The sequence below is a fragment of the Antechinus flavipes genome, chromosome 1 (genome assembly GCF_016432865.1).
Source record: "Antechinus flavipes isolate AdamAnt ecotype Samford, QLD, Australia chromosome 1, AdamAnt_v2, whole genome shotgun sequence".
Taxonomy (NCBI): Eukaryota; Metazoa; Chordata; class Mammalia; order Dasyuromorphia; family Dasyuridae; genus Antechinus; species Antechinus flavipes.
Genome location: NC_067398.1, coordinates 316,150,118 through 316,170,127, shown reverse-complemented (window position 1 = coordinate 316,170,127; position 20,010 = coordinate 316,150,118). Strand labels below are relative to the sequence as shown.

General features: G+C 33.4%; 1 protein-coding gene across 5 annotated transcripts in view; it reads right to left on the bottom strand.

Annotated features, from left to right (window-relative positions):
• GKAP1 (G kinase anchoring protein 1) overlaps positions 1 to 20,010 on the bottom strand; it is a 64,183-nt gene that overhangs the window by 42,326 nt on the left and 1,847 nt on the right. For all 5 annotated transcript variants that reach the window (XM_051966325.1, XM_051966309.1, XM_051966333.1 and 2 more), the window contains exons 3-4: positions 2,817 to 3,076; positions 264 to 407 (exon numbers count right to left, since the gene is read on the bottom strand). In XM_051966325.1, the coding sequence (XP_051822285.1) occupies positions 264 to 407; positions 2,817 to 3,032 (360 nt within the window). In that variant the 5' untranslated portion in view covers positions 3,033 to 3,076. The remainder of the gene's footprint in view (positions 1 to 263; positions 408 to 2,816; positions 3,077 to 20,010) is intronic.

The window sequence follows — 20,010 nt, the reverse complement described above, 5'->3', positions numbered from 1 at the left end:
AGTACAGACAGAGGATAATCACAGTGGCAGCTATGATGGAATTTTGGTATAAAAAGTAGCACAACTTAAAGGATGGTACAAAGCTATGGAAAACTTCATTCCATTACAGTAAATGTAATTACAATTATTCATCGACAAAGTGGCAAAGATGAAGATATGTTATTATGATGTTAATTCATTTCTATATTAATCTGAAATAGATACATTCACATTTTTAACTCCACCAAAGAATGAAGAAAAAATAATAATCTGGAAAACTGTACCTGTTCATCTCTTTGTCTCCACTCCTGCCAATTTTCTTCTTGTAAGTCTTTCTGTACTGGGTTTGGCAATGAAAGCTCATGTTGAGAGCTACAAACTACTTGGGAGGATTTCTGGGGAATCTTCTTAAAAGCAATATTCCTAAGCTGAAAGGCAACAACAATAATTCATATGCATTGCTATTAACTAATCAACTATAGCATATTAATGATTGGAGATTAAAATGATCCCAATTAGTCAAGTAATTATTACATCAAATAAACAACAATTGGTTGAAATTATTTGTGGGCATTAATAATATTATTTTGAGAGGCTGTGTGAGATAGTGATAAAAGTATTAGATTTGGCATCAGAATACTTTGGGTTCAGTTTCAATACGAATAAGAAGCTATATGCCATTAGACAAAGGAATGACTATGAATAGCACCCTCATTTTTTTCACCTATAAAATATTAATTCAGATTTGTGAGGGTCTTACATGATTCAAAGTATATTGTAAATTGTAAAGCATTATACTATCATCATCTGATTTATAGCTGGAAAGAATTTTAAAAATTAAGTCAATCTAATTTTTACAAATAAGAAAACATAATTAAATATTGTTTTAGGTCCTAATTTGCTCATATCCGTGAGTTGACAAATGAAAATTAAAATAGTCACTCTGCCATAATATTACTTTATCAATTCTTTAATTCCTTTTATTCCAAAAGTATAAAATTATTAAGACGGGAGAACAGAAAAACTAGTCTGCTTTTAAGATAAAATTACAAGGCATATAAAAGAGTTACTTTTAAAGGGTTAACAAATCAAAGTTTGTTTAATTACCTGATCAACCCTGAATAAACTGACCACTGACATCCTGAATGTGATGGAGGGACTAATTCTTGAAGTCAATATAAAATTTTATAGTAGTTCCACTTAAAAATCAAGATAAAGAGAGAGAAAGATAGGAAAAATGAAAGGCTTAAAAAAAAAAAACCCAGGATCAGAAATTTTCATTTGATTTTTAAGGCAACATGGGATGGGAGCCATAGCAGAAATTTCAAGATAATACAAAAACCATTGTTAAGATTTTTATATGATATTTCATACTTAGAAAGTGCTTTACCCACATTATAAATTTGATCCTAAAAACCCAGTTAAACTATGTAAGTTATTTCCAATTCACAGATAAAGAAACTGAAGCTCTGAGATGTTAAATGACTTATCTCAAGTCAAACTATTCATCAAGGATAATGCCAGCACTCAAATCCAACTAGTTTAATTCTAAATAATATCTGTTAACCTACCTCATTAATGAGAGATTCTGATAAAGATACAAGAAGATGAGACATTTATGTTCCTTCTTCAATGCAACTTTTTTTTAATTTTAGTTGCTTTTTATTTTATTTTTATTATAATGGCATTATTTTCATATTTTAATTACATTACTTCATAATATTTCATAATATAGTTAATTGTATCATATTTCATGATTTTAACTGCAATAATTTCATAATTATCCAGAATACACTGGCAGGGAAAATAGGATGAAAAAGAGAATCCCTATAGGAATGTAAAGAATAGAAGAAGTTCCTTCATTTAACCCCAATTGCCTCAGCAAAACAAAACAAAACAAAACAAAAAAACTTCCTTAAATCAGATGCTACAGTTTAAAACCCCATTCTCCTTTTTTAGTCTGATTTAGTCTTGAGATTGACTCCTAGTCCATTCTATATCCACACTTAATCAAGACCTTAACTTAGATATAGGCTCTAAAAGTAATCTTTCTTGATGTTGAGTAAATTGCAAAAACAAAACAAGAAACAGAAGTCGATCAGTTTTTCTAAAAAACAAAACAAAATGAAAATTCATTAAGGATCTTCATATGTGCCAAATATTTGTTTTTAACATCCTCCATTATTATTTTGAGAACTTGGAAAGGAAGAAGGATAGATAGGTGATCCAGTCCTGTCATTAGAAGTATAAAGAATTTCCAGTGAGTAAATTCCTTCTACTAATGCATTCTGGGAGTATAGTCAAACTTTAAAGTTTTAGAAATTTGCCTGTGAAGCTGTAAAGTTAAGTCATTTGCCCAGGATTGCAAAGCCAATATGTTCAAAGGCTGGACTTGAACCAAGTTCTTCCAAAGTTAAGGTATACTTTTTTTGAGGTTAAACATGTGCAATTCTTCAAAACATATTTGTCATGCTGCACAAATCAGATCAAAAGGGAAAAAAATGTAAGGAAAAAAAACCCAGTAAACAAGCAATAACAACAAAAAGGTGAATATACTATGCTTTGATCCAAATCCACTCTCCATAGTTTTCTCATAGCACTTTCCATCACAAGTCTACAGGAACTGCAGTTAAAAGTATACTTTTGCCCATCAATCAATTTTTGCATTCTTATTTGTCCCAAGTAAAAAAATCTACTTTAAAATATTTATTATACAATTCATCTTGAAAAATTTTGGAAAAACTGTCAAGTCTTCCATAATAATGAAAAGAAGTATGTGAACTTGGATCTTCAAATAAATTATAAAAACCCTTTAAACCAGTTAACTTTCATGCTACCTCATTTGCTTCACTCTGCTGCTGTTCCTTCTTTTTTCTTCTTTTTTCTTTTTTCTTTTCATTTGTGGTTGGCTTGCTCCCCAATGCTTGAGATTTTCCAGGATTCCGACCTCTGCCTTTCCCAGGCTCAGAATCAGAACCACTGCCACTATCTACTTGCAGAAGGGCAAAACGAGAAGCAGTAGTGGGAACAGAACTGATCACAGCTGAAGCCATTGTAAAGATGATTCTCTTAAGAAAAGTCTATCAGAGAATAATTCCTAAAAATGTAAGATAAATAAGAGGAATCAATGTAATATGCTTTCTAAGGAGCCTGTTTTTCCTTACCGTAAGTTTAATTAACACACACATAGACTGATTGACAAACTATGCATTTTTAAGAAATAAGTGACTAAAATAAGGAATTAATGAAACAGCAACACAAAATAACAAAATCATAATATATCTGCCATCATAAATTAGACTATGGAAGGGTTACTACCAGAGTAGTCTTTAAGTAGGTAGTTTCTTAAGTTGAAGTAAATAAAATGTTTCTCAACATATTCCTCCCCAAATTCCTAGAAAATAATAAGTCGGAGCTCCTTTCTCCTATAAACACTTATAGGACATGTAAAAGTATCTATATGTAGAAAGAGGAAAGAGTTGCAAATTTTGAAATAATTTTATACTCATTCATCTTTACAATACTACTGTCAGATGGAAGTTTGTTCATCACTGTACAAATGTACACATATACACATTTGAGAGAATGTTTGTGCATAAAGCACATTGTGTGTGTGTGTGTGTGTGTGTGTGTGTGTGTGTGTGTGTGTGTGTTAATGGGTCTATCAGATCTTAGGTTCTGGTATACACTTGTACCCTATTCCATTTTAGACATACTGTTTTCAAATATTTGAAGAATTATCATTTGGAAGCGGAATTAGACTTATTCTGCTTGAGCCTAAGGGACAGAATTTTTTTCTTGTCTCTGGGTTTAAGATTTTATTATTGGCTTTGGTAAAGTAATAGATGGCATGTTTACCCAATCTACAGATAATTTGGAAGAAACAGCTAAAATAACGAATGGCGATCAACATCCAAAAAGATGTTAATAGGCTAGAAGACTGGGCTGAAGTATTAGAAGCTGTAGCTATAGAGCAATTTGTCTATGAAGTCAGAGGGGCTTCAGGGAACTATGAGTTTTAAGATGAGCCAACTATAGGATATGGCATCTAATAAAACAAATATATTCAGAGTCCATGAATATGTTTGGGCCAGAAACAGGAAGTGATTAAACTATTTTACTGTACTCTGTCCTGGTCAGTTTATTTCAGTACATGCTTCATTTAATAATAGCTGATATTTACATGGAAGTTTAAGGTTAATAATGTGTTTTAACATGATTCTCATAATCATGGTGGAAAAAATGCTATTTCCATTTTACAAAGGAGAACAGTGAGATACAAAAGATTAAGTGACCTATTCAGGGGTCACACCTGAGCATCATTAACTAACAAAGTTAAGATTTGAACTGCAGTCTTCTTGATTCCAAGAGTCAGCTTTCTATGAATTTGGCCACCTAAATCCAAGCCATGATTTAAAAGGGATATTGATAGACATCCAGAAAAGGTCAATCAGAATGGCATAGAGATTCAAATTTAGACTGTATTTAGGCTGAAGGAAATGAGACATATACACACCGTAAGTATAAGAATATACATAATGCATAAAAAAATCAATACAAAACAATTTGTTGAGGAGGCAGTAGTAGCTGGGGGGCAGGGGGAAATCAAGGAAAGGTCATGTCAGTAGAGGTATTTGAAATTCTGACAGAAAAAAGGGAATCTTTGGTCAAAGAATATGAACAGATGATTTTGAAATGAAGAAATTAAAGACATTTCTGATCATATGAAAAAAATCCCTATTGATTAAAGAAATACAAATTGAGACAATCTCATACCTCTCAGATTGGCTAAAATAACAGGAAAATATAATGATAAATATTGGAGGGGATGTGAAAAAACTGGAACACTAAGACATTGGTTGGATCATTTCACATCACTACCATCATTCTGGAGAGCAATTTGGAACTATGGCCAAAGAGCTATCAAACTGTGCATACTCTTTGATCCAAAAGAATCCATGTGTGCAAAAATGTTTGTGGCAGCCCTTTTTGTAGTGGCAAGAAACTGGAAATTGAGTGGATGCCCCGCCTTGGAGAAGGGCTGAAATAAGTTATGCTCTATAACAGTTAATGAAATATTATTGTTCTATAAGAAACGATTAGCAGGCTGATTTCAGAAAAGCCTGGAAAGATTTACATGAACTGATGTTGAGTGAAGTGAATAAAACTGAGAGAAAAATGTACTTAGTAATAACAAGATTATGTGATGAACAATTGTTCTAGACTTGGCACTTCTCAATAATGCAATGATTCAAGGCAATTCCAATAGACTTGAGATGGAAAATGTCAATCACATCCAAAGAGAGAACAGAGGAGATTGAATGTGGTTCAGTGAATAGTATTTTCACCTTTTTTTTTCCCTCCTCATGTTCCCCTTTCCCCCACCCCAGTCTGATTTTTCTTGTACAATGTGACAAATATGGAAAGAGTTTAAAAGCATTGCAAATATTTAACCTATTTCAAATTGCTTGCTACCATGGGGAGGGAAAAGGGGATAAAAATTTAGAATACTAAGTCTTACAAAAATGAATGTTCAAAACTATCTTTAAATGTATTGGGGAAAATAAAATACTATTGATAATTGTTAAAAATTTAAATCTAAATTAAAATAAAGGGATTCTAAGAGTCAAGAGAAAGGAGCTCATTCTACTTATGAATTATGAAAAGACAAAAGCACAGCAATGGAATGTCATGTGAGGAACAGAAAAGTCAGTTTCCCTGAAGTGAAGTATATATGAAGAAGAATAATGTACTGTTGGAATCCTTACAAAGTGTTAACTCAAGAGTTGATAGAGACAACAATTATCTAATTTAGCATGCTACTTAGCAAATTCTCTAACTCACTAATGTTTTTAAGTACTCACTGGAGTTCACAAGTATGGGAGATTCACAAAGTTAACTTTGTAACTTTTCACACCTCCCTTAATCCCTCCCTCAGAGGAGGAGTCAACCTTCGGGAGATCATAAATAAAGAAGCTCTTAGAGCTTCAAAGGAGTTAGTTCAGAACATTGCCAGGAGTCGGAGAGGAGCACTTGGGAGATACAGAAGCCCACAAGCCCACTCTCAGAGGCGAAGTCAGATTCATTCCATCTTCCACCTTTGTGCTGGCTGGTGGCTAAAGAAAGCAGAGACAAAAGACAACTGCAAGAGCTCTTGGAAACAAGCAGAGAGATAGGCCACCAAGAAAACTAACTGGGCTATTTTGGAGGAAGCAATAAAAGATCTGAACTTTTAACACCTGGCTGCATTTGGAGTGATTATTACTTTCAACTGAAACTAAGGCTGCCTCTAGAAAACCTCCCCAAGAGTGAGCAGAACCAGGAGATCATTATACACTTCGACAACGATATTGTATGAGGATGTATTCTGATGGAAGTGGATTTCTCTGACAAAGAGACTTAACTGAGTTTCATTGGAGAAATGATGGACAGAAACAGCTACACCCAAAGAAGGAATACTGGGAAATGAATGTGAACTATTTGCATTTTTGATTTTCTTCCCAAGTTATTTTTACCTTCTGAATCCAATTCTCCCTGTGCAGCGGGAGAACTGTTCGGTTCTGCAAATATGTATTGTATCTAGGATATACTGCAATATATTTAACATATATAGGACTGCTTGCCATCTTGGGGGGGGGGGAGGAGGGATGGAGGGGAAAAAACGAAACATAAGTGATTGCAAGGGATAATGTCGTGTAAAAATTATCCTGGCATGGATTCTGTCAATACAAAGTTATTAGTAAATAAAATAAAATTAAAAAAAAAAAAAAAAAAACAAAAAACCTCCCCAAGAAAGCTGCTCCCAGAGAGAATCATTATATTTTAAAGAAGAGAACACCACAATGTACAATGTGACTAGAACAGCAAGTTTGGAGCCAGGTGAAAGACTTTAAATGACAAATAGAGAAGCTTGTATTTTATCCTAACAGTAACATATCTTAAAGAGGGGAGTCACAGAGTCCTGTGTTTTAAGGAATATCACACTTTGATAACTATGTGGAGGATTAACTGGAGAAATGGACCAGTGAAGACAAATTTTGAGGTTATTGTAATAAGTGAAAAGAGCACAACTAACAGTTGTGGAGATAAAATCAAGATCTGGCAAGTATATACATTTTATATATACATATACATAAGGGAATTAATATCTGAGGATGACTTTGTCTATGTGAATCCAAGCATAGAAGTAACCCAAGTTTGGAAGAAGGAAACATGATATAGAGAGGTACAACACAGAATTGAGTTCTAGCAGAGATCTACTGAATTTGATATACAATTGAGAAAAATGTGTTCATCTTTTCCCTACAGAAAAGAACTAAAAAGTACAAAAGTTGTATAAGGCAAATTTAGGCCTGAAATCTAAGAAAAACTGTTTAAGGAAACTACCCAAAAAATGTGGGATCTGAATTTATTATTTTTTATTATTAACCTTTATTACTTCAAGGCTTTTTTATCTACTATACAATGCTCTATCTCTTAATTAGATTATTTTAGACCTTTCTAAATTTTCTGTAGACACACATTTATGTATCTTTAAGATATAAAAATTATCTTAAATTACTTGTTTCTAAAGTCAATCTATATAAACGTATTGATTAATCTTGGCAAAATAGGTGTGATCAGAAGCAACCTTATGCCAAAATAAAAACACTAATTTTAGCAAGAGAAAGAAAAAAGAAGGGATAGGACAAGTATCTTAGTCAGATGTGTCCTGCCAACAGAAGAAAAATAAACTTCTCTGGCCTATTTTCTTTACTATGAAGAATATCTTTAGATTGGAAAGAGTAAAGTGGTTAACAGGAAAACTGTTATATAGAGAATAAAGGAGATAAATGTTGCAATTTTCAAAAGGCAGAGACAATGCAATCTTCAAAATGGTAAACCTGACATTTTGGGCAAAATCCTAGGTCATATTAAATAAATTGTGAGCATTTTTATCAAAGGAATCAGTGATCCCTAAGAGCCAAAACAGTCACACACCAATTTAAATTTCATTTCTGACAGCATTATAAGCTTAGTGGAACTTCAGATTGCTATAAGCTATATTTTAACATAGCATTTGACAAAACTTTGTAGATAAAACTGACAAATGTGAACTAGGTTTATAGAAAAAAATACTCAGAATTTTGAATAAATAGTTCAAAAAATAAACTAATGGGCTAATAAAACCTAGAGGAAAGTCTCTAATGAAAAGCCGAGGCATCATCTTTCTTGGCTATTGGTCTACATTTTTATTGATGACAAACTCACCAAGGTAGAAATAAGATAAAAAGCACAAATTTAACTAGAATAGATACAAGTATATGAGATGGCACCAGTTCTCCAGAACAATGGTTAAAACTAGAAAGATATAATAACAGATTGTCAATGCTTCCAGCCCAAACCACAGAGTCATTATCCTGAAAACCAGCCCCCATGGAGAAATGGCCCAACAACTGCTTCTGTAGGTTCCCCAGCAAAATCTGCTAAAGACTGAGAAGAAAATTCTTGCTACTAAAGTATCTGGGGGGGAGGGGGCAGGCAGGAGGATGGCATAAGGGGTAGAACACCGGCCCTGAAGTCAGGAGGATGTTTGTTCAAATCAGGCATCAGAAACTTAACACTTACTAGCTCTGTGATGCCACATAAGTCAATTAATCCCAACTGCCTCACCAAAAAACTACCATCACCCCCCCCAACTACTCCCCCACCCAGTATTTGGCACTGGCAAATGGCTCAATATCAGAAACTGATATGATTTTTATTAGTGGAAATAACATTGAAATTGATGCTCTATCATCTGCTTTGTTGCCATCTGGACCATGAGAACCATAGGATCTTCACATATCTCACTTCCAAGCAAAATCTTTCATATGTGATTTTGCTCCCCTAAGAAAGTGAGTTACTTGAGAATAGACACTGTCTTTCATATTTAAATCCCGATTCATTACAATAGCTGCTATTAAGTATTTGATAAGCTATGATTTCAATAAGGGTCAAATTTGCTCTGCTTGGTCCTAATAGTTAGAACAGGGAACAAGTCAGTCAATGAAAATTTACAACTATTTGCCAAGCACTATATTAAGCACAGGGACAAAGTAGGCAGGTTTCACAAAAATATATGAGATCAAAATAAGGTTAAATATGACAAAAATTTACCAATTTTAACCATATTTAACCAAAATATTTTGGTTAAATATGACAATTTCAAAATATACTAGTATCCCTACAGTTATTGGCCTTCAAACTGAAATTAATGTAAATCTCCCTCTCCCCTCCCCCCAGGCAACTGGGGTTAATTGACTTATCCAGGGTCACACAGCCAGGAAGTGTTAAGTGTCTCAGGCCAGATTTGAACGAAGGTCCTCCTGGCTTCAAGGCTGCTGTTCTATCCACTGCATTACCTAGCTGCCCCCTGTAAATCTTAATAAACAAGAGCAGAACATCTTGGAATGCATACTTTAAGGAAGTGCCTTTCTGAATGTAAGGTGACTGTATGCAAAAGGAAGACAGACTTGGACAACATATGTGAACAAAATCCACATCATATAGATTATTATAGATAGCTGTTTAAAACAGCATCTAGGCAATTATAGGTTTTCTTGTTGATCCTTCATGACTGTTGTTCCAGAGAGACAGAAGGTCCAAAAACAAAAAGAAAATTTCAGAATTTTTAACTTCTTCATTTATCTATCTATTTTTAGCACACATTGCTTTATGAATCATGTTGGGAGAGAAAAATCAGAGCAAAAGAGAAAATCATGGGAGAGAGAAAAAAACAGAAAAATGAAGTAACATAGTATGTGTTCCACTCAATCTTCTTATAGTTCTTTTTCTGGATGCAGATGGCTTTTTTTTTTTAACTTTTTATTGACAGAACCCATGCCAGGGTAATTTTTTACAGCATTATCCCTTGCACTCACTTCTGTTCCGATTTTTCCCCTCCCTTCCTCTACCCCCCTCCCCCAGATGGCAAACAGTCCTTTATATGTTAAATAGGTTACAGTATATCCTAGATACAATATATGTGTGCAGAACTGAACAGTTCTCTTGTTGCACAGGGAGAATTGGATTCAGAAGGTATAAATAACCCAAGAAGAAAAACAGAAATGTAAGCAGTTTATATTCATTTCCCAATGTTCTTTCTTTTGAGTGTAGCATTTTCTGTCCATCCTTGATCAACTGAAACTGAATCAGCTCCCTTTATAGAAGAGATCCACTTCCATCAGAATACATCCTCAAACAGTATCATTGTTGAGGTATATAATGATCTCCTGGTTCTGCTCATTTCACTCAGCATCAGTTCATGTAAGTCTCGCCAATCCTCTCTGTATTTATCCTGCTGGTCATTCCTTACAGAACAATAATATTCCATAACGTTCATATACCACAATTTACTCAACCATTCTCCAATTGATGGGCATCCATTCATTTTCCAGCTTCTAGCCACTAAAAACAGGGCTTCCAAAACATTTTGGCACATATAGATCCCTTTCCCTTCTTTAATATCTCTTTGGGGTATAAGCCCAGTAGAAACACTGCTGGATCAAAGGGTATGCACAGTTTGATAACTTTTTGAGCATAGCTTCAAATTGCTCTCCAGAATGGCTGGATGTGTTCACAATTCCACCAACAATGTATCAGGGTCCCTGTTTTCCCACATCCCCTCCAACATTCCGCATTGTCTTTCCCTGTCATTCTAGCCAATCTGACAGGTGTGTAGTGGTATCTCAGAGTTGTCTTAATTTGCATTTCTCTGATTAATAATGATTTGGAGCATATTTTCATATGGCTAGAAATAGTTTCAACTTCTTCGTCTGAGAATTGTCTGTTCATATCCTTTGACCATTTATCAATTGGAGAATGGTTTGATTTCTTATAAATTAGAGTCAATTCTCTATATATTTTGGAAATGAGGCCTTTATCAGAACCCTTGGCTGTAAAAATGTTTTCCCAGTTTATTGTCTCCCTTCTAATCTTGTCTGCATTTGTTTTGTTTGTACAAAAACTTTTCAATTTGATATAATCAAAATTTTCTATTTTGTGGTCAATAGTGATCTCTAGTTCTTCTTTGGTCATAAATTCCTCCTTCTTCCACAGGTCTGAGAGGTAAACTATCCTATGCTCTTCCAATTTATTTATAATCTCATTCTTTTTTTTAAATAACTTTTTATTGACAGAACCTATGCCAGAGTAATTTTTTTACAGCATTATCCCTTGCATTCACTTCTGTTCCGATTTTTTCCCTCCCTCCCTCCACCCCCTCCCCCAGATGGCAAGCAATCCTTTACATGTTGAATAGGTTACAGTATGTCCTAGATACAATATATGTGTGCAGAACCGAACAGTTTTCTTGTTGCACAGGGAGAATTGAATTCAGAAGGTATAAATAATCCAGGAGGAAAAACAAAAATGCAAGCAGTTTATATTCATCTCCCAGTGTTCTTTCTTTGGGTATAGCTGCTTCCGCCCATCTTTGATCAATTGAAACTGAATTAGCTCTCTTTATCTAAGAGATCCACTTCCATCAGAATACATCCTCAAACAGTATCATTGTTGAGGTATATAATGATCTCCTGGTTCTGCTCATTTCACTTAGCATCAGTTCATGTAAGGCTCTCCAGTCCTCTCTGTATTCATCCTGCTGGTCATTTCTTAAAGATCAATAATATTCCATAACGTTCATATACCACAATTTACTCAACCCTTCTCCAATTGATGGACATCCATTCATTTTCTAGCTTCTAGCCACTACAAACAGGGCCGCCACAAACATTTTGGCACATACAGGTCTCTTTCCCTTCTTTAGTATCTCTTTGGGGTATAAGCCCAGTAGAAACACTGCTGGATCAAAGGGTATGCAGTTTGATAACTTTTTGAGCACAGTTCCAAATTGCTCTCCAGAATGGCTGGATGTGTTCACAATTCCACCAACAATGTATCAGGGTCCCTGTTTGCCCACATCCCCTCCAACATTCCACATTATCTTTCCCTGTCATTCTAGCCAATGTGACAGGTGTGTAGTGGTATCTCAGAGTTGTCTTAATTTGCATTTCTCTGATTAGTAATGATTTGGAGCATATTTTCATATGGCTAGAAATAGTTTCAACTTCTTCGTCTGAGAATTGTCTGTTCATATCCTTTGACCATTTATCAATTGGAGAATGGTTTGATTTCTTATAAATTAGATTCAATTCTCCATATATTTTGGAAATGAGGCCTTTATCAGAACCTTTGACTGTAAAAATGTTTTCCCAGTTTATTGTTTCCCTTCTAATCTTGTCTGCATTTGTTTTGTTTGTACAAAACCTTTTCAATTTGATATAATCAAATTTTTCTATTTTGTGATCAGTAATGGTCTCTAGTTCTTCTTTGGTCATAAATTCCTCCCTCTTCCACAGGTCTGAGAGGTAAACTATCCTATGCTCTTCCAATTTATTTATAATCTCATTCTTTATGCCTAGGTCATGAACCCATTTTGACCTTATCTTGGTGTATGGTGTTAAGTGTGGGTCAATGCCTAGTTCCTGCCATACTAATTTCCAATTTTCCCAGCAATTTTTGTCAAATACTGCATTCTTGTCCCAAAAATTGGGGTCTTTGGGTTTGTCAAACACTAGATTATTAAAGTTATTGGCCGTTTTGTCCTTTGAACCTAACCTATTCCATTGATCAACTAATCTATTTCTTAGCCAACACTAGATGGTTTTAGTAACTGCTGCTTTATAATATAATTTTAGATCTGTTACAGCTAGGCCACCTTCTCAGATGGCATTTTCTGACCAAAATCTATTGGGATTGCTTTGAATCACTAAACCACTGAGAAAAACCAAGTCTTTCATAGTTTATCATTGCACATTCCTGTTATTGCATACAATGTATTCCTGGCTATGCTTGTTTCACTTAGTATCAGTTCATGTAAATCGTTCCAGGCCTTTCTAAAATCAACTTGTTCATCATTTTTTATAGAAAAATAATATTTTTTTGATTTTTGAAGATTACATTGTATTTGCCTTTTGAAAATTGCAACAACATTTATCTCCTTTATTCTCTCTATATAATAGTTTTCCTGTTAACCACTTTACTCTTTCCAATCTAAAGATATTCTTCATAGTAAAGAATGTATTACTTTTATGTACCACAGCTTTTCAGCCATTCCCGAATAGATGGGTATCTCTCTTCTCATTTTCCAATTTTTTTTTACTATCACAAAAAGGGCTGCTACAAACATTTTTGTGCATGTGGGTTCTTTTCCCTCCTTTATGATTTCCTTGTATGCAGAGTTTCTGGGTATAGTTCCAAATCGCTCTCCAGAAGGACTGGATCAGTTCACAACTCTATCAACAACGTATTAGTGTCCCAGTTATCTCACAATACCTCCAACATTTATCATCTTTTCCTGTCATTTTAGCCAATCTGAAAGGTATGAGGTGATACCTTAGAATTGTTTTAATTTGCATTTCTCAAATTAATAGTGATTTAGAGTTTTTTGAATATTCTCTAGCTATAAAAAGAGAAGTATCCTCCTCTATGACAATTTTAACATTTCCATGAAGACAATGAGAAAGACAAAATACAAAAATGATTGAATTTGCAGTTTTAAACATCCCTGTCCCTAAAACTTACTGTGACCAGCTAAGTCACAATTTCTATGAGCCTCAGTTTTCTCACTCCTAAAATGAAGCTAATCCCAAGTATGCAAAGCACTTGTCAAATCCACAAAACTTAAAATGCTTTATATGTCAGCTTTTATTATTATTATTAGAAGCAGCTATATATGCCACTCATCTCAAACGTTAAACACAGAAGGAGGATAGAGACTAGATCTATAATTTCATTGGAACACAACAGCTGGGTGAATAAACTCTTTCCATGAACGCAGGTTGGTATTTTTTCTGCAACAAGAGTTGCATAGAATACTGAAAGTTAAAGAGCCTTGCCCAGAGTCAGTCACAAAGCCAATAAGTGTCAAAGACAGGTCTTGAACTCAGGTCTTCCTTGGTTTTAAGGCTAGCTCTCTATAATACCACAGAATCTTTTTGCAACACACCAAAATTTACCTTGACTAAATTTGACATTTTCCAACTCCTAGCTGAATAAAAAGTAAATAACTACTTATATTCCATAGGTCATTTCATTTATCTATTTGGAGGAAGGAGGAGGATGCTTATTTAAATTAAACAATGTTGGCACATCCACCAAGATAAACTTACTTATTATCAGATGTTCAACTGGAAAAATGACTTTCTTTTGTGGCTGAGGCAGTTGTTTGTTAACGTCTGTACATAAAAATTTTTAGGCAAAAAAATCTCTCTTCTATGGAGGACTCTCTCAATTGAAAGCTTAAAAAATTCCAAGGCTTTTAAATGAAAGAATCTTTGTAGTAAGCTACAAATACATATGATCCTTCTTATATGCCATATGCTCAATTACTGTCAGCAGATTTATGACTTTAGCTTAGAATCCAACTCTCTTCCAGGTAATAAAGTTCTTATTAAGACACTTAGGTCTAAAAACGTATTTGTCAGTATAAAGAAAAGTTAGATCTTCTAAACTTCTAATATATTATCTAATTTGTGTTAAAATAATTTTAAAAGCATATTTTAATCACTCTTTAATCAACAGCTAAGAATATTATCAACATAATTACTCATATAATTCAACTGAATTGTTTGAAGTCAAGTAAGGTAAAGTTCATACGTCTGGAAAAAAATAAGATGAGAGATTAGAATGGAGATAGAGAAAGAAGAGAGGAAGAGAAAAGGGTAAAGTGAGGGAAATACCCCTAATGAACATGTTAATTATCCATTTCCCTAGTTCTATCCCATTCCTTATATTATGCTGGATAATCAGAAAAAAACATAACTAGTTTATTTTTAAGATTCTATATTATGCTTCAGTTTAAAAAAAAGTTTGGTTATTAACATTGCTGATTTTATAGGCTGCAATATTTGTGGGGTTTTTTTTGAAGAATCAGTTGAAGATTTGTTATCTAGTATCCTTTATATAAGAATTCATACAATTTCTCCATTAGATCAATACTAAGGAAAAATCCCACCAGATGATTTTTATCAGAAAATGGAAAGCAAACATTTCCCAGCTTTTCCTTCTTTGCCTGAAGTCTCAAGAAATTAAGAGCTAAATTCTTGCTTTAACTTTTGTAACTCATTCCAGGTACCTTGTAATAATAACTATTTATATATTCCTTTTTACTAATTTTCTTTCAAAAATTGTCCAATTTTATACATATAATTTTTGAGAAGAAACAAGTTAACAAATTGTAGATGTATAAAGTTAAGAAAATATTGAAACAGGGGCTCCAAACACTTATTAATAAGCGAATCATTTGAAGATTAAGACTGCCAACAGATATTTGCATATACATATGAGGTCTCTATTAATAACGTTCTAATAATGTGAAGAGTTTTTTTTTTTAAGATTATATCATGAACTGATGCTGAGTGCAATGAGCAGGACCAGGAGATCATTATATACTTCAACAACGATACTATATGATGATCAATTCTGATGGATCTGGCCATCTTCAGCAATGAGATGAACCAAATCAGTTCCAATGGAGCAGTAATGAATTGAACCAGCTACACCCAGCGAAAAACTCTGGGAGATGACTAAGAACCATTACATAGAATTCCCAATCCCTCTATTTTTGTCCACCTGCATTTTTGATTTCCTTCACAGGCTAATTGTACACTATTTCAGAGTCCGATTCTTTTTGTATAGCAAAATAACTGTTTGAACATGTATACTTATTTTGTATTTAATTTATACTTTAACATATTTAACATGTATTGGTCAACCTGCCATCTGGGGAGGGGGTAGGGGGAAAGAGGGGAAAATTGGAACAAAAGGTTTGGCAATTGTCAATGCTGTAAAATTACCCATGCATATAACTTGTAAATAAAAAAGATTATATCATGAGAACGCATGTTTTGATAAATTCTATACCAAATTAGAAAAGTACTAGTAGACTACATGCCTTTTTCTTTTTTATCAACCTAAATTGTTGCCAGAATGTTGGCCATCAAGTGGTAACACTTTTTGGCTTCAGCAATTCACATAAAATACTCTATGAAAGTATAAAATGGTTGCTATATGCTATATGTATCGGTGAAAAGAATACAAACACTATGAAATAATGAATCATTTAACCATTTATATATATGTATATACATATATATAAAATCAGTAATTATAGTTTTAAGAAAGAAGTATCTGTTGCCAGCTACACTTTTCAGTGAGCTTAAACCAGATTAAAAAGTTAACTGGGAAATATTTAACAAAATGAGTAAAAATTCAATAGAACACAAATAACATTCATCTAAGTTTCTATCTGAATTCTAAAGTGAGCATTACTGTTGGTAATTACCATTTAATTTTATCACTGAAACATAGAATTCAAAGAAGTGATAATTTGGGGGTGGTATCACACCTATCTATTTTATTTTCAAGTTTGAAGTTTTCCTAGAAGCATGTTTTCTGATTGATGATCTGAAGGGGGAATTTTTTTTTTTTTTGCAATATGGAAAAATATCTAATCTTACCTTCCAACTAAAATATGTTTCATATATATTTATTCTGTTTCAAGTGTAATAAGTCATGGGATAGAAAAATGCCAATCACATCCAGAGAGAGAACCACGGAGACTGATTGTGGATTCAAGTGTAGTATAGTCATCTTTTTTTTTCTCTTGTGTTTTTTTTCCCTCCTTCCTTTTGGTCTGATTTTTCTTGCACAACATGACAAATATGGATATGTTTAAGAGGACTACACATATTTAACCTATATCAGATGCTTGCTATCTTGGAGAGGGGGAGCTAAGGAAGAGACAAAGAAAAGTTTAGGAAACAAAATTTTACAAAAATGAGTGTTGAAAATGATCTTTACGTGTATTAGGAAAAAATAAAATATTTTAAATAGTTTAACAAGTCAAATGACTCACTAAAAAACTGATAAAATTATTTATTCTAAAAGTACTATAGTATAAATTCAAGAAATATAAATTGAAAGCAATATTTTGATTGCAGTCAATATGTTAAACTTTAATACTTCTAAAACTATTCATTATTTAAAATGGACTAAAAATTTCACAACTCAATTTTAGAGATATGTGGTCCAAAGCATTCCCCCAGAATCACTACTGGAAATAATTTATTTCCATGTCTTAGATTAAATGACTCCTTGAGGCCCTAGAAGGAAAGAAAGTCAGAACACGAATGAACATGTTAGGCAAATGAGGAATAAAATCATGGCAGAAGCCATGTAAAAACTTTCCTTAGGCAGCAGGCACTAAATAGGTTTAAAGTATCAAATGTAAAACTTCAGCTATGGGCTGTCCATCTAGGCTCCCAGAAGATGTTCTGCTTCTGGAATGGCTCCAAACACAGATGCTTGCCCCCAAAATTATTTGGCAAGCAAAGAAATAACTTTCAGAAGCCACTAAACAAACAGCAAAAACAAATTCTGCCAAGAAGAGCCAAGATTACATCTATTACTCTATGAAAAGTGCAGGGTATTTTGTGTAGAAGGGAAAGATGTGCTCTAATTGGCAAGGTTTATAAAAGGCCAGACTTTTCCTGAGCATAAAAAGTAATAGAAAACCTAAAGGAAAAGATATTAAGGAAAAATGGCACATGGTTTAAGTAGTCATGGAAATCAGAATCATAAAGGAGAGGGGTAAGAATTGACCACTGACAAACAAGATGATGAATGGCAATTTACACAAGAGAACATCTGCACAGTCCAATGGGATGAATAATACATCTACTCTACATCTCTATGTTAGGAGTCCTCTTAAAAGTTAGGAAATGAAGAACACGTAAGATGGATAAAGAAGTATGGAACAGTTAACTTTTTTGCTCAGCATCCTTTGAAAATACCAGTGTGCTGCCCAGAAGATAGTTCAACAGTTTGGAGGGATATTAGTTTCATTTAAAAGCTAATGCATTGTTCTGTAGCTTATGAGATCATGAATCACAAACAAAATAACAATAAAATCGACCAAAGAAATCAACCTACATTTAAAGAAAATCTTCCTCTGGTGAAAGCAAATGAATGAAGCATAACAGAGTTATATCAACCTTGTGAGAAAATGGATCTTGGGAAAAGATCTGAAAAGGGCAGCATAGGAAGATGTTAGTGGTTCAGCTAAACATATGTACGGCTGAAATTTATAAAATGTTAAGTGTTCATGATGTACACTGAATTATAATAGACTAGGGGACAAAAAGAAAAATACAACCATCCAAATTTGCAAGGAACCCATTTTCTCTTGGGAAGATCCAAAAACAAAGAAAATTAAATCCAAGATGCCTTTTCTTCCTCAAATTAACAAGTTTAAAGGAATCAAGAAAGTCTTTACTCTTAAAAATGAACAATCCTGAGAGAGGTAAAAAAGTACATTCTAGGAATGGGGACAGCTTGCTTAAATGCAGAGGTGAAAAAAAGATGCTGAACTCTGGCTCTGGCTAGTTAAACAGTTGGGATAGAAGAGAAGAGTACATTAAGGGAAGAAATGTGAGATAAGGCTGGTATAAAAGAAAGATCAAATAAGCAGATGGGAAAAAAACAGGTTAAAGGAAATCAAAAATTGAAAATTTTTAGTGCTCTCAATAAAATGTCTAAAACAACACAAGAGGGACTATAAATAGCAGAGAAATTTAAGTATGGCGATGGGACCAGAAGACACCTGAGTATCAGTCTTTATTTTTGCTGAACATATTATTGAATGGCACTTGACTATCAGTGTTAAAATGTTAGAAAATTCTTGTCCTTAGCAAATCTTATATACCAGCAATTACTTTTAACTATACTGAAGTAAGCAAGCCATATAATTAGTAAACTCTAAATATGTTTTTATTTAACTTTTGGAATAGGTTTTATTAATTTATTTTCAATATTTCTCTAATAAAGGTCTTTGTAAATTTTTAAGTACTATAAAAATGAGTTAATGGACAGAAAGATTTAATTCTAGATATATGTTGGAGAAAGTTTAGAAGTATGCAAAATTGCAAAAAAAAGTTAAAAATTATTTTAAAATAATTTTAAATAAAAATAAATTATTTCTACTTTCTATTTTAATAGTCAAATTCTTCTATCTCCCCTGAAGTTCTGTCCTGATACCTCACCACAATGTGAAAGTGACATCAGCTTTTCAAAGGTGAAACATCAAATCTAGCATGTTAATAAGGAATAAATTTTAATACTGTTGTAGATGGTACTAATTTGTTTTTTAAGATCCATTTCTACAAGAAATAAAATAATAAGAGCGAGCACTGGGTAACTATAATGAAAGATAGGGCCTTTAAGTGCTGAGATTGCAGACTATGGACATGGATATACATAAATGGATAGATCCGAAGAAAATATAAATTAAAAGAAAATCACGATCATAAGTATGAAAAAAGCTCTCTACTTTTAGATCTCTGAATCTGGCTCTCAATGACTCTTGTCCAAGCAGCCTTATTCCATCTTCTTCCCAGCTACACACCCCACAGGAGCTGTTTCCCAAATTCAAGTCTCATGCTTTAGAACATCTGCTCAAACTATCCCACACCAGGAAAACACTTCTCTCCTCAAGACCTTTCAAAATCTCTTTCTTTCAGAAATGGTCATCTTCCACATTTCCTCATCTCCTTTGTACTATATTTGTATAAATTTTCACCCTACCCTATCCCCCAAAACAAACTCTTTGAAGGCAGAAATTTATCCTTAAGGTTTAGCACAGTCCTTTGCAAACCATAGAAGCCATTTTAATAATAGGTATTTTGGGATATCAGAAATGCACAGGATTAAGACATTTAATAGGAGGAAGAGGATGTATGGGGGAAAATTTAAATTCCTATTAATTTAGGATGAAATGTTTTAATAGCCCAAATGCTATATATCAAAAAATTATATCAATCTTGTCAAATAATTAGAATCTTGTCAAATAATTATTAGGATATAATACCTGAAATGGTATGAAATGCTGAAAAATACATATTTTTAAAATCCAGTTTCTAAAGATGCCTAAAAACCTAGCATAACATTTTC